Genomic DNA, 15789 nt, shown 5'->3' with positions numbered 1-15789 from the left:
TCTTTTCTCTCTCCCCCCCTCCTTTCATCCCCAGGTCTGCGGGTGGAGCAGGAGGTGGTGACGTCATACCCTCAGGTGGCGGTGGTGCGGGTGCCCACCCCCTGGGTGCAGTCGGACAGCGACATCACGGTTCTGCGCCACCTGGAGAAGATGGGCTGCAGGCTTGTCAACCGGCCCCAGGCTATCCTCAACTGCGTCAACAAGTTCTGGACCTTCCAGGAGCTGGCCGGCCACGGGGTCCCCCTCCCGGACACCTTCTCTTACGGTGAGCTCCAAAGCTTGGTCCATATTATTTCTGATTCTTGAGCTTAGAAAACCCATAATCCCTTGACTTTTCATGTTGTGTTGATTACATCCTTGATTATAATGATTTGCTGAAATGTATTTCTGTTACTGAAATTGGATAACTAACTACACTGAACAAAAATATATAAACGTAACATGTAAAGTGTTGGGAAAATGTTTCCAGAGCTGAAATAGGAGATCCCAGAAATGTTCCATAAGCACAAAAAGCTTATTTCTCAAAAATGTTTCTCCTTTGCCAAGATAATCCATCCACCTGACAGGTGTAGCATATCAAGAAGCTGATTAAACAGCATGATCATTACACAGGCGCACCTTGTGCGCTGGACAAAAAAAGGTCACTCTAAAATGTACAGTTTTGTCACACAACACAATGCCACAGATGTTTCAAGTTTTGAGGGAGCGTGCAATTCGCATGCTGGCTGCAGGAATGTCCATCAGAGCTGTTGCCAGATAATTTAATGTTCATTTCTCTACCATAAGCCGCCTTGAACATCGTTTTACAGTCTTATTCTAAAATGGATTAAATTGTTTTTTCCCCTCATAAATCTACAGTCCTGGCCAAAAGTTTTGAGAATGACACAAATATTAATTTTCACAAAGTCTGCTGCCTCAGTTTGTTTGATGGCAATTTGCATATACTCCAGAATGTTATGAAGAGTGATCAGATGAATTGCAAAGTCCCTCTTTACCATGCAAATGAACTGAATCCCCCAAAAACATTTCCACTGCATTTCAGCCCTGCCACAAAAGGACCAGCTGACATCATGTCAGTGATTCTCTCGTTAACACAGGTGTGAGTGTTGACGAGGACAAGGCTGGAGATCACTCTGTCATGCTGATTGAGTTTGAATAACAGACTAAAAGCTTCAAAAGGAGGGTGGTGCTTGGAATCATTGTTCTTCCTCTGTCAACCATGGTTACCTGGAAGGAAGCACGTGCCGTCATCATTGCTTTGCACAAAAAGGGCTTTACAGGCAATGATATTGCTGCCAGTAAGATTGCACTTAAATCAACCATTTATCGGATCATCAAGAACTTCAAGGAGAGCGGTTCAATTGTTGTGAAGAAGGCTTCAGGGCGCCCAAGAAAGTCCAGCAAGCGCCAGGACCGTCTCCTAAAGTTGATTCAGCTGCGGGATCGCGGCACCACCAGTACAGAGCTTGCTCAGGAATGGCAGCAGGCAGGTGTGAGTGCATCTACACGCACAGTGAGGCGAAGACTTTTGGAGGATGGCCTGGTGTCAAGAAGGGCAGCAAAGAAGCCACTTTCCAGGAAAAACATGAGGGACAGACGGATATTCTGCAAAAGGTACAAGGATTGGACTGCTGAGGACTGGGGTAAAGTCATTTTCTCTGAATCCCCTTTCCGATTGTTTGGGGCATCCGGAAAAAAGCTTGTCCGGAGAAGACAAGGTGAGTGCTACCATCAGTCCTGTGTAATGCCAACAGTAAAGCATCCTGAGAACATTCATGTGCGAGGTTCCTTCTCAGCCAAGGGAGTGGGCTCACTCACAATTTTTCCTAAGAACACAGCCATGAATAAAGAATGGTACCAACACATCCTCCGAGAGCAACTTCTCCCTACCATCCAGGAACAGTTTGGTGACCAACAATGCCTTTTCCAGCATGATGGAGCACCTTGCCATAAGGCAAAAGTGATAACTAAGTGGCTTGGGGAACAAAACATCGATATTTTGGGTCCATAGCCAGGAAACTCCCCAGACCTTAATCCCATTGAGAATTTATGGTCAATCCTCAGGAGGCGGGTGGACAAACAAAAACCCACAAATTCTGACAAACTCCAAGCATTGATTATGCAAGAATGGGCTGCCATCAGTCAGGATGTGGCCCAGAAGTTAATTGACAGCATGCCAGGGCGGATTGCAGAGGTCTTGAAAAAGAACGGTCGACACTGCAAATATTGACTCTTTGCATCAACTTAATGTAATTGTCAATAAAATTATTCGACACTTATGAAATGCTTGTAATTATACTTCAGTATTCCATAGTAACATCTGACAACAATATCTAAAGACACTGAAGCAGCAAACTTTGTGGAAATTAATATTTGTGTCATTCTCAAAACTTTTGGCCACGACTGTACACAACACCCCATAATGACAAAGCAAAAACAGGTTTTTCTAAATGTTTGCAAATGTTTAATTTCTTTTACAGAAATATGACATTTACATAAGTATTCAGACCCTCTAATCAGTTCTTTATTGAAGCACCTTTGGCAGCGATTACAGCCTCGACTCTTCTTGGGTATGGCACTACAAGATTGGTACACCTGTATTTGGGGAGTTTCTCCCATTCTTCTCTGCAGATCCACTCAAGCTCAGTCAGGTTGAATGGGGAGTGTCGATGCACAGCTGTTTTCAGGTCTATCCAGAGATGTTCAATCGGGTTCAAGTCCGGGCTTTGGCTTGGCCACTCAAGGACATTGAGACTTGTCTCGAAGCCACTCCTGCATTATCTTGGCTGTGTGCTTAGGGTTGTTGTCCTGTTGGAAGATGAACCTTCGCCCCAGTCTGAGGTCCTGAGTGCTCCGGAGCATTCATCTTTCCCTCGATCCTGACTAGTCTCCCAGTACCTGCTGCTAAAAATCATCCCCACAGCATGATGCTGCCACCACCATGCTTCACCGTAGGGATGGTGCCTGGTTTCCTCCAGAAGTGACACTTAGCATTCAGACCAAAGAGTTCAGTCTTGGTTTCATCAGACCAGAGAATGTTGTTGCTTATGGTCTGTAGAGTCTTTTAGGTGCCTTTTGGCAAACTCCAAACGGGCTGTTGTACCTTTATCTGAGGAGTGGCTTCCGTCTGGCCACTCTACTATACATGCCTGATTGGTGGAGTGCTACAGAGATGGTTGTCCTTCTGGAAGGTTCTCCCATCTCCACAGTAGAACTCTGGAGATCTGTCAGAGTGACCATCAGGTTCTTGGTCACCTCCCTGACCAAGGCCCTTCTCCCCCGATTGCTCAGTTTGGCCAGGCGGCCAGCTCTAGGAAGAGTCTTGGTGGTTCCAAACTTCTTCCATTTCAAAATGGAGGCCACTGTGTTCTTGGGGACCTTCAATGCTGCAGAAATGTTTTGGTACCCTTCCCCAGATCTGTGCCTCAACACAATCCTGTCTCAGAGCTCTACAGACAATTCCTTTGACCTCATGGCCAAATGGTGGTCACTCCAGATACTGACTGGTTTTCTGATCCATGCCCCTACCTTTTTTTTTTAAGGAATCTGACCAACATATGCATATCTGTATTCACGGTAATGTAAAATCCATAGAGTAGGGCCTAATGAATTTAGTTCAATTTACAGATTTCCTTTTACAAACTGTAACTCAGTAAAATCTTTGAAATTTGTTGTATGTTTATATTTTTGTTCAGTATATTTAGTTATATACCTTTTAATGAGCTACTGCACCACTCTTTGCTGTTTCTGTCTATCAGTGCAGGGGCAGGTAATCAACAGGTACAGTATCTTTGTTCAAGTCAGTATGCACCCACACTTAAGACAGCTTGTAAGGAGTCGACTCGAGGAATCTCGGACAGTTTGTCCAGGTTCAATTGTTTAATTCATCGCGATGGAAGGGTTGCGCTTCAACCAATACCAGGGAAGCTTGAGTTTTTTTTTTTACATGGCTTATATACTGTCACATGATGCACTTCTTATTGGTCGGTACAGAACTACCCATACTTTAAATATGGCATTAACATGAGGTTAACAGAGAGCTGACTGACATGGTACTTAAAAACAAATGGTTCAAACTGGTCAACAACTCAACTTATCCCCTCCAGGAGAATGTGTCTTGCTCAGCAACCTTACTGCCCAGAATAGGCAGCGCTCTCTTCCAAATGAATTCCTCAGCAGAGTGGCCCTTTATAGCACAGACATCTGACCACAAGTGAAGGGTTAAAACACACACACACACACATTACTTGAGATCTTCTATGGATATATATTGGACTATAATAACTAAGTATATACTGCTTCAAATCTCGATCTACAACATTATCACGAATCAAAAGTCCTTACACTCTACCGCAGATTGTACATAAAGCGGAAGACTACTAAATCAAAGCACAGCTGCTCTCTTTGTTCTTGGAGTGAGGGCAGTGATAATGAATTGGGTGCATCCTTGTATCGGAGATATGCCTTTTAAAATATTTTTATTCATTTTACTAGTAGGCATGTCAGTTAAGAACAAATTCTCATTTACAATGACGGCCTACCGGGGAACAGTGGGTTAACTGCCTTGTTCAGGGGTAGAATGACATCTTTTTACCTTGTCAGCTCAGGGATTCGATCCAGCAACCTTTCGGTTACTGGTCCAATGCTCTAACCACTAGGCTACCTGCCTTGCAGAGAATGATTCGCCAAGCATGCTTTTAAATGTACTTGAGTTGGTCTGAGTGTAGACGTAGTCTAGACATAGTCATGACAAACGGTTCTACAACCAGGATTAACATAAAAAGTCACCCGATAGTTGATCTTAAGAATCAAAACAGAAAGAGCATCTCACACCCAATCCCCTCCTCTATCATCATCCCTTTCTCCGACACAAATAATCTGTGTCATTTTGGGGTGTTTGTCACATTTTCCATGGAATTTCTTCCTTCTTTACGTTGGACAAAGCAGGATGTGTAAGAACACAGGCAGGCAACAGGGCCTGTACGTCCTAAGCCAAAACCACACATTCGCTGTGTTTTTGTTTTGTTGTTAGACTACATCAAATCTGACAGCGACTGGATTTTGATTTGTTTTTTTGCCACTGCAAAAATCGAATGCCGTGTGTTTTGGCAAGGGCAGCAGGGATAATCTTTCCCGAATAGCATTCAGAAAAAAGAGGCCAGGCAGACCAGGCGGTGCAGGGAAGCTGGAGCGCTTATGTAATGTGCCCCTCCACCTTCATGACTTTGAAAAGATCCCTCCCTCTTGCCCCTCCCCTCCTCTGGCTCTAACCCCGCCGCAGCAGCCAGTGACATGGTAGAACTGAGCTTTAAAGTGTATGTGCTGCTCTCACTCTCTCTGTGTCTCTCTCTTGTTCTCTCTCTCTTTTTCTGTCTCCCTCTCTCATTCTCACAGCAGTGTGGACGTGTGCTTTTTGAAAAAGGCATGTGCAGGGCAGCTCACATCTGGTTCTCTGTTAAAACGCCAGACCAGAGACCGAGAGCACAGAAAAAATCTAAATGATCCTGTGTTTCCTTCTCGCTCAAATTTCAGTGTTCAATATTCCAAACAGTTCAGTCCCAGACAGAGCAAACTGAAGCAGAGCTCTCTCTCTCCAAATGACGTTTAAATGTCAATAGTGTTCTTAATGGTCAATTGTATTAGAAGTATTATCAGATATAGTCACATGAAAAGTCAGAGACGATAAAACAGCCAAGTATAAACACAGAATGACATACCCACAGCAATCCTCTTCCAATGGCAATCATTTCTTATCAGCCACGAGTCATCCGTAAGGCGCAATCCATTCTGAAGGACTCCCAGCATCCCTTGTTTGATGAATTTATCTTGCTTCCCTCAGAGGGCAGATACAGGCTCTCCAAGTTTAAAACGAATATGTCTGAAATACTGTTAGTTGTGTACATATTGCTCTATTTATTGTTTTGGTGTGTATTATTGTCATGTGTTCAATGTGTTTTTACTACATGCTGCAAAATCAATTGCCACCCTGGGATAATAAAGACTACACTACTCTACTTCTTGCTTCACAAGTCACAACATGGATCCTATAGCAACAAACCCCATTCCACACGGTCAAATGACTGAGGTACACGGAGGGTTAATAGAGAGGGTTTGATCATTGGACAAATTGTAACGTGTATGTGTCTGTCTTGTGTGTTTTGTAGGAGGACACGAGAACTTCCGCAAGATGATCGACGAGGCGGAACCGCTGGGCTACCCCGTGGTGGTGAAGAACACTCGTGGTCACAGAGGTCAGTCTGACTGCGACCATCCCTCCCCTCTCTCATTGCTGTCTCTTTACAGCCCAGGCTTCTGTGTTTATGCAAACCTGTCTCTCTCTAATCCTCTTCCACCATTTATGGGCTTCCGAGTGGCGCAGCGGTCTAAGGCACTGCATCTCAGTGTAAGAGGTGTCATATTACCTGGTTCGAATTGAGGCTGTATCACATCTGGCTGTGATTGGGAGTCCCATAGGGCGGTGCACAATTGGCCCAGTGTTGACTAGGTTTGGCTGGGGTAGGACGTCATTGTAAATAAGAATTTGTTCTTAACTGACTTTCAAGGTCAAATATGCATTGTGGCCAATGGCACCTTGGTCCACCTAATATAATTCGACAAAGGAGTGCTAATTGTTTGAGGAAAGCACCAAGTACGAATCTTTGACAGCTTATTTAAACCCATATTAATCACGGTCCCTTTCTTTTCATATTTTATAGAAGGATTGCCAGAGACCTTTTTTAGAACCCTACCATTTTGGGAAGAGATTGACCCCGGGCTATTCCACAGAGGCCTACCGGCCCATCAACCTATCTATTCATAGTCATTGACACTTGAGTTGGCCGTCCATTGTCTGTATGGATAATAGGCTTTGGGTAGCGACAGGGCATAGACTATCAAGACAAGGCATTGTTAAGGAAAGTGACCATTGGTGGATATCAGCCAATGAGCCATTTCTTGAGCATTTAACAGGACTTAAGAATCAAATACCTAGCCAATAGCAATGCCAACGGGCAGAGTCGTTCCTTCTTTTCTCACATGTAAAGCTAAGTGATCCTCTTTGTTGAGTGTGTAATCTGGTTGGCTGGTTGACACTGGTTTTTAGTGAGTGTGCCCCCTCTCTATCTCATTGGACAGCTGTCTTGCTCCTGTTCCATGGGGCCTTGCTATGTCCTGTTGTTTGATCTCAGCTATGAGGTGTCATGGCTACTATTTTGTCCTGTCTGCGTGGTGTAAGCAACACAACCTATTTGAATATCTCTACACACACCCCACCACACTCACATGCTCCTCTCACAGGTTTCCCTCCCTGGTCCCTTAGTCAACGCTGACCTGTGTTGGGGTTAGAGGACATGCCACTGAGCACGAGGACAGAGTCTGCACTAATTAAAATGGGCCCTGGCATTTTTGCTAGCCAGTGCGAGAGGCATTCTGCTCTCCCCACCATGGCTTCTCAGTCAGCGTCCCGAGTGTCTTGAAAGATGACTACATTTAAATTGTTACATGGCCTTTCATGTGAGAGGTGTCAGTGTTCACACTATCACTGTCAGCTTCAGAAAAATACTGAAAGTACGCACAGTGTCTTCAGAAAGTATTCACGCCCCTTGACTTTTTCCACATTTTGTTGTGTGACAGCCTGAATTTTAAAATTGATTAATTTGAGCTTTTGTGTCATTGGCCTACACACAATTCCTCACAATGTCAAAGTGGAATTATGTTTTCACTACATTTTTACAAATTAATTAAAAATGAAAATCTGAAACATCTTGAGTCAATAACTATTCAGCCCCTTTGTTATGGCAAGCCTAAATAAGTTCAGGAGTAAAAATGTGCTTAACAAGTCACATAATAAATATGTACAACTGACTAGGTATCCCCCTTCCCTTACAAGCCCTCAACCAACAATGCAGTTCAAGAAATAGAGTTAAGAAAATATTTACTAAATAAACGTAAACATTTTTAAAATAAAAAAATCTACAAGTAACACAAGAAAATTACATAACAATAACGAGGCTATATACAGGGGGTACCGGTACCGAGTCAATGTGCGGTGGTACAGGTTAGTCGAGGTCATTTGTAAAGTGACTATGCATACATGTAGATAATAAACAGCGAATAGCAGCCGTGTAAAAACAATGTAAATAGTTTGGGTGGCCATTTGATGAATTGTTCAGCAGTCTTATGGCTTGGGGGGTAGAAGCTGTTAAGGAACCTTTTGGTCCAAGACTTGGCGCTCCGGTACCACTTGCCGTGCGGTAGCAGAGAGAAAAGTCTATGACTTGGGTGACTAGAGTCTTTGACAATGTTTTGGGCCTTCCTCTGACACCACCTAGTATATAGGTCCTGGGTGGCAGGAAGCTTGGCCCCAGTGATGTACTGGGCCCTACGCACTACCCTCTCGTACCTTACGGTCAGATGCCGAGCAGTTGCCATACCAGGCGGTGATGCAACCTAAATCAAATCAAATCAAATTTTATTTGTCACATACACATGGTTAGCAGATGTAAATGCGAGTGTAGCGAAATGCTTGTGCTTCTAGTTCCGACAATGCAGTAATAACCAACAAGTAATCTAACCTAACAATTCCACAACTACTACCTTATACACACAAGTGTAAAGGGATAAAGAATATGTACATAAAGATATATGAATGAGTGATGGTACAGAACGGCATAGGCAAGATGCAGTAGATGGTATAGAGTACAGTATATACATATGAGATGAGTAATGTAGGGTATGTAAACATAAAGTGGCATAGTTTAAAGTGGCTAGTGATACATGTATTACATAGAGATGGCAAGATGCAGTAGATGATATAGAGTACAGTATATACATATACATATGAGATGAGTAATGTAGGGTATGTAAACATTATATTAAGTGGCATTGTTTAAAGTGGCTAGTGGTACATTTTTACATAATTTCCATCAATTCCCATTATTAAAGTGGCTGGAGTTGAGTCAGTATGTTGGCAGCGGCCGCTAAATGTTAGTGGTGGCTGTTTAACAGTCTGATGGCCTTGAGATAGAAGCTGTTTTTCAGTCTCTCGGTCCCTGCTTTGATGCACCTGTACTGACCTCGCCTTCTGGATGATAGCGGGGTGAACAGGCAGTGGCTTGGGTGGTTGTTGTCCTTGATGATCTTTATGGCCTTCCTGTGACATTGGGTGGTGTAGGTGTCCTGGAGGGCAGGTAGTTTGCCCCCGGTGATGCGTTGTGCAGACCTCACTACCCTCTGGAGAGCCTTACGGTTGTGGGCGGAGCAGTTGCCGTACCAGGCGGTGATACAGCCCGACAGGATGCTCTCGATTGTGCATCTGTAGAAGTTTGTGAGTGCATTTGGTGACAAGCCGAATTTCTTCAGCCTCCTGAGGTTGAAGAGGCGCTGCTGCGCCTTCTTCACAACGCTGTCTGTGTGGGTGGACCAATTCAGTTTGTCCGTGATGTGTACACCGAGGAACTTAAAACTTTCCACCTTCTCCACTACTGACCCGTCGATGTGGATAGGGGGGTGCTCCCTCTGCTGTTTCCTGAAGTCCACAATCATCTCCTTTGTTTTGTTGACGTTGAGTGTGAGGTTATTTTCCTGACACCACACTCCGAGGGCCCTCACCTCCTCCCTGTAGGCCGTCTCGTCGTTGTTGGTAATCAAGCCTACCACTGTAGTGTCATCCGCAAACTTGATGATTGAGTTGGAAGCGTGCATGGCCACGCAGTCGTGGGTGAACAGGGAGTACAGGAGAGGGCTCAGAACGCACCCTTGTGGGGCCCCAGTGTTGAGGATCAGCGGGGTGGAGATGTTGTTACCTACCCTCACCACCTGGGGGCGGCCCGTCAGGAAGTCCAGGACCCAGTTGCACAGGGCGGGGTCGAGACCCAGGGTCTCGAGCTTGATGACGAGTTTGGAGGGTACTATGGTGTTAAATGCTGAGCTGTAGTCGATGAACAGCATTCTCACATAGGTATTCCTCTTGTCCAGATGGGTTAGGGCAGTGTGCAGTGTGGTTGCGATTGCGTCGTCTGTGGACCTATTGGGTTGGTAAGCAAATTGGAGTGGGTCTAGGGTGTCCGGTAGGGTGGAGGTGATATGGTCCTTGACTAGTCTCTCAAAGCACTTCATGATGACGGAAGTGAGTGCTACGGGGCGGTAGTCGTTTAGCTCAGTTACCTTAGCTTTCTTGGGAACAGGAACAATGGTTGCCCTCTTGAAGCATGTGGGAACAGCAGACTGGGATAAGGATTGATTGAATATGTCCGTAAACACACCAGCCAGCTGGTCTGCGCATGCTCTGAGCACGCGGCTGGGAATGCCGTCTGGGCCTGCAGCCTTGCGAGGGTTAACACGTTTAAATGTTTTACTCACCTCGGCTGCAGTGAAGGAGAGCCCGCAGGTTTTGGTAGCGGGCCGTGTCAGTGGCACTGTATTGTCCTCAAAGCGAGCAAAAAAGTTATTAAGCCTTTCTGGGAGCAAGACATCCTGGTCCGCGACGGGGCTGGTTTTCTTTTTGTAATCCGTGATTGACTGTAGACCCTGCCACATACCTCTTGTGTCTGAGCTGTTGAATTGCGACTCTATTTTGTCTCTGTACTGGGACTTAGCTAGTTTGATTGCCTTGCGGAGAGAATAGCTACACTGTTTGTATTCGGTCATGTTTCCGGTCACCTTGCTCTGGTTAAAAGCAGTGGTTCGCGCTTTCAGTTTCACGCGAATGCTGCCATCAATCCACGGTTTCTGGTTTGGGAATGTTTTAATCGTTGCTGTGGGTACGACATCGTCAATGCACTTTCTAATGAACTCGCTCACCGAATCAGCATATTCGTCAATGTTGTTGTTGGACGCAATGCGGAACATATTCCAATCCGCGTGATCGAAGCAGTCTTGAAGCGTGGAATCAGATTGGTCGGACCAGCGTTGAACAGACCTGAGCAAGGGAGCTTGTTGTTTTAGTTTCTGTTTGTAGGCTGGAAGCAACAAAATGGAGTCGTGGTCAGCTTTTCCGAAAGGAGGGCGGGGGAGGGCCTTATATGCGTCGCGGAAGTTAGTATAACAATGATCCAAGGTTTTACCAGCCCTGGTAGCACAATCGATATGCTGATAGAATTTAGGGAGTTTTGTTTTCAGATTGGCCTTGTTAAAATCCCCAGCTACGATGAATGCAGCCTCAGGGTGTGTGGTTTCCAGTTTACAAAGAGTCAGATAAAGTTCGTTCAGGGCCATCGTTGTGTCTGCTTGGGGGGGAATATATACGGCTGTGATTATAATCGAAGAGAATTCCCTTGGTAGATAATGCGGTCGACATTTGATTGTGAGGAGTTCTAGATCAGGTGAACAGAATGACTTGAGTTCCTGTATGTTGTTATGATCACACCACGTTTCGTTAATCATAAGGCATACCCCCCCGCCCCTCTTCTTACCAGAAAGATGTATGTTTCTGTCGGCGCGATGCGTGAAGAAACCAGCTGGCTGCACCGACTCCGTTAGCGTCTCTTGAGTTAGCCATGTTTCCGTGAAGCAGAGAACGTTACAATCTCTGATGTCCCTCTGGAATGTTACCCGTGCTCGGATTTCATCAACCTTATTGTCAAGAGACTGGACATTGGCGAGTAGTATGCTAGGGAGTGGAGCGCGATGTGCCCGTCTCCGAAGCCTGACCAGGAGACCGCTACGTTTGCCCCTTTTACGGCGTCGCATAGGGTCGCCGGCTGGGATCAGATCCATTGTATTGGGTGGAAGGCAAAACACTGGATCCGTTTCGGGAAAGTCATATTCCTGGTTGGAACGATGGTGAGTTGACGTTGCTCTTATATTCAGTAGTTCCTCCCGACTGTATGTAATGAAACCTAAGATTACCTGGGGTACCAATGTAAGGAATAACACATAAAAAAACAAAATACTGCATATTTTCCAAGGAACGCGAAGCGAGGCGGCCATCTTGGTCGGCGCCGGAAGTAGATTAACAGCAACCTGTTAGGATGCTCTCGATGGTGCAGCTGTAGAACTTGTCTTTAACATCCTTTTTTTATGACTACCTCATCTCTGTACCCCACACATACAGATAATTGTAAGGTCCCTCAGTCTAGCAGTGAATTTCAAACACCGATTCAATCACAAAGACCAGGGATGTTTTCCAATGCCTCTCAAAGAAGGGAACCCATTGGTAGATGTCTGCTTAAAAAAATTAAGCCGACATTCAATATCCCTTTGAGCATGGTGAAGTTATTAATTACACTTTGGATGGTGTATCAATACAGAGTCACTACAAAGATACAGGCATCCTTCCTAACTCAGTACCCAGAGAGTAAGGAAACCGTTCAGGGGTTTCACCGTAACATCATTTAATGGCTGGGATTGGAGAAAACTGAGGATGGATCAACAACATTGTAGTTACTCAACAATACTAACCTAAATGACAGAGTGAAGAACGAAGCCTGTATAACAGCCTGTATAACAAAGCACTAAAGTAATATAGCAAAAAATGTGGCAAAGCAATGAACTTTATGTCCTGAATACGAGGTGCAGCGTGTTCATGCTTCTTTATTAAAAACCGAACACCAAACAAAACAACAAAAGAACAACGAACGTAACGTCTTGAAGGCTCACCAGAGCTAACAAAAACAACATCCCACAACCTAAAGTGGCAAAACAGGCTGCCTAAGTATGATTCCCAATCAGAGACAACGATAGACAGCTGTCCCTGATTGAGAACCATACCCGGCCAAAACAGAGTCACAAATCATAGAAATAAAGAACATAGAATGCCCACCCCAAATCACACCCTGACTAAACCAAATAGAGACATAAAAAGGCTCTCTAAGGTCAGGGCGTGACACATTCTCCATATTTTCAAGCATAGTGGTGGTTGCATCATGTTATGGGTATGCTTGTAATTCTTAAGGACTGGGGAGCTAAAACCTGGTTCAGTCTGCTTTCTACCAGACACTGGGATATCAAATTGTATTTGTCACATGCGCCGAACAGGTGTAGACCTTACAGTGAAATGCTTACTTACAAGGCCTTAACCAACAATGCAGTTTTATGATTAATAAATGTTAGGTAAAAAATAGATAAGAAATAAAAATAGCAAATAATTAAAGAGCAGCTGTAAAATAACAGTAGTGAGGCTATATACAGGGGATACCGGTACAGAGTTAATGTAAAATATTAAATTTTGTACACCAGCTGTTTACAAATATACACAGACCGCCACCGGATATATACACAGAGTGGAAATGAATTCATCTTTCAGCAGGACAATAACCTAAAACACAAGACCAAATCTACGCTGGAGTTGCTTACTAAGAATACAGTGAATATTCCTGAGTTGCCGAATTACAGTTTTGACTTAAATCTGCTTGAAAATCTATGGAAAGACCTGAAAATGCCTGTCTAACAATGATCACGAGCCAATTTGACAGCTTGAAGAATTCTTTAAGGAATAATGGGCAAATGTTGTGCATTCCAGGTGACAATCCCGAAAGACTCACAACTGTAATCGCTGCCCAAGTTGATTCTAACATGTATTGACTCAGGGTTTCAATACTTATCTAATCAACATATATTAGTGTTTTATTTAGGGCTCCCGAGTGGCGCAGCGGTCTAAGGCACTGCATCTCAGTGCTAGAGGCGTCACTACAGACCCTGGTTCAATTCTAGGCTGTATCACAACCGGCCGTGATTGGGAGTCCGCCGTCCGGGTTAGGGTTTGGCTGGGGTATGCTGTCATTGTAAATAAGAATTTGTTCTTAACTGACTTGCCTAGTTAAATAAAGGTAATATTTTTTTACGGAGTATTTTGTGTCGATCGTTGACCAAAAAAAAGACATTTAAATCCATTTGAATCCCACTTTGTAACACAACAGAATGTGGAAAAGGTCAAGGGGTGTGAATACTTTCTGAAGGCACTGTGAGCAGAGTATTACATGGTCAGGAGGGCAATGGTCAGAGGAATGAATGGTGACTTTTGTGACTGAAAACCTTTGCTCACTTTCTGTTTAACTCGATCATTGTCCAGGCCATGAACTATCAATAGCCTAATGTTTCTTTTTCTTTTTAAAGCATCTTTGAGATTCTTGAGATGCAATGAAAAGTTCTAAATTTCTCCCTACCCTCCACTCCTCAACAACCCCCCCCCCACCCCTCTCTCACAGGAAAGGCAGTGTTCCTGGCCAGGGACAAGCACCACCTGGCTGACCTGAGCCACCTGATTCGCCACGACGCCCCCTACCTCTTCCAGGAGTACGTGAAAGAGTCGCACGGTCGCGACGTCCGGGTGGTGCTGGTGGGCGGCCGTGTCATCGGCTCCATGCTGCGCTGCTCCACCGACGGACGCATGCAGAGCAACTGCTCCCTGGGTGAGTGATGCTGGACAGAGGAGAGAAGGATATTATTCTTGGACAATTTGTTTTTTATTCTTCTTTATTAAAACCGACACGTTTCGTTCGGCATGTAGCCTTCATCAGGGTTTTATAGACAGAAAATAAATGAGGTTTATGTGATGCTGTTTATGTGATGCTGTCACCAAAGTGTCTATAGACTGGTTATCGCTAGAGAAAACCAAGGTCAGAGTCAAATCTGTTTTTTTATGGAGTTCTAATGTCTCGTGGACAGATAAAACGGCAATAATCTGTCAAGGCTCACGTAGAATTATGTGATTACGAGCAGGAGTGTTGATTATTTTAATGAATCGGGATTGGGCGAAGACGGTGCTTAAACTGGTGCAGAGATTTTTAAGCCTGTGTGTGTTTGATAAACGGTTTCCGCTAGATTCCACAGCCACAAAGTCAAAATTGTCTGTTTTGTAAGAATGCATGACTACAAAATACCGGCGACGGGAGGGGTTTGGCCAAGAGATTCCGTGTGCGAGGGAGGAGATTTCGCTTCCTTCCTTTGCACAAAGGTAATCACAGTTAACGGCATTCCCCCCAGAAGTAAATCAGAAAATTTGAAACTTTCTCACAGAAATGTACTTCTGAGTAACCGAGATTAATGGAGTTCCATAAAACAAATGTTGCTTTGTTATGTTATGTTATTTTCAATTAATGAGAATTTCTTTAGTTGGCTAAGATTTTTTTTATACCCTGAACGTGCTATTTCCATTAGTTTTGTTAATTTTGTGGTTCACAAGAGGATTCCAGTGGATTTTGCAGAGTCATAGTTTGTCTATGTTAGGAAACCACACCATATCATAGGGGACAGTAAGAGGAGCAGTGCACTTGAATTTGACCACAGAAGGACAATATAGTTAGTTGTCTTGAACGTGACTTTGTTATTGATGACAGACATGATTATGCTTGTCATAACATCTGCAGTTTTAGGCTAGCCGACACACTCATGTCTTGTGACATTTTGGGGTCATCGGTCATCAATTGTTCCACAGTTATATGACAAGTGTCACATGATGTTATAACAAGATTTGGTTTTGTCTTATGCAAGCATAGATTCTCAGTTGCTCTGGCTGGGTCATATAGTATATGATGTATGTGTTTGTCTATCCTATTTCTATCTATTTCGCTAAAATAAACACGAATAATTCCACATTTCACAAGACATCAAGAAATAGTTGTCCTGAGAATTGGTCACTGTTTTCTCTGTCCTTCTGTGATTCCTCGCTATAGAGGCCTCAATGTGAATAATGTCCATGTATGGCACACAGTGAACAGTCCACAGATAGTGGTGACGTGTGTGTGTGTGTGTGTGTGTGTGTGTGTGTGTGTGTGTGTGTGTGTGTGTGTGTGTGTGTGTGTGTGTGTGTGTGTGTGTGTGTGTGTGTGTGTGTGTGGTGACTGACGTCCC

The 15789-nt window shown here is 44.3% G+C and overlaps 1 protein-coding gene across 1 annotated transcript in view; it reads left to right on the top strand.

The window, feature by feature from the left end:
* LOC120059373 (beta-citrylglutamate synthase B-like) overlaps positions 1–15789 on the top strand; it is a 31728-nt gene that overhangs the window by 11376 nt on the left and 4563 nt on the right. The window contains exons 2-4 of the mRNA XM_039008377.1: positions 35–265; positions 6165–6251; positions 14145–14348. Of these exons, the coding sequence (XP_038864305.1) occupies positions 35–265; positions 6165–6251; positions 14145–14348 (522 nt within the window). The remainder of the gene's footprint in view (positions 1–34; positions 266–6164; positions 6252–14144; positions 14349–15789) is intronic.

This window comes from Salvelinus namaycush, chromosome 14, assembly GCF_016432855.1.
Source record: "Salvelinus namaycush isolate Seneca chromosome 14, SaNama_1.0, whole genome shotgun sequence".
Classification (NCBI taxonomy): domain Eukaryota; kingdom Metazoa; phylum Chordata; class Actinopteri; order Salmoniformes; family Salmonidae; genus Salvelinus; species Salvelinus namaycush.
Note: the sequence above shows the minus strand (reverse complement) of the source record. Positions and strands in the feature narration are given on the sequence as shown.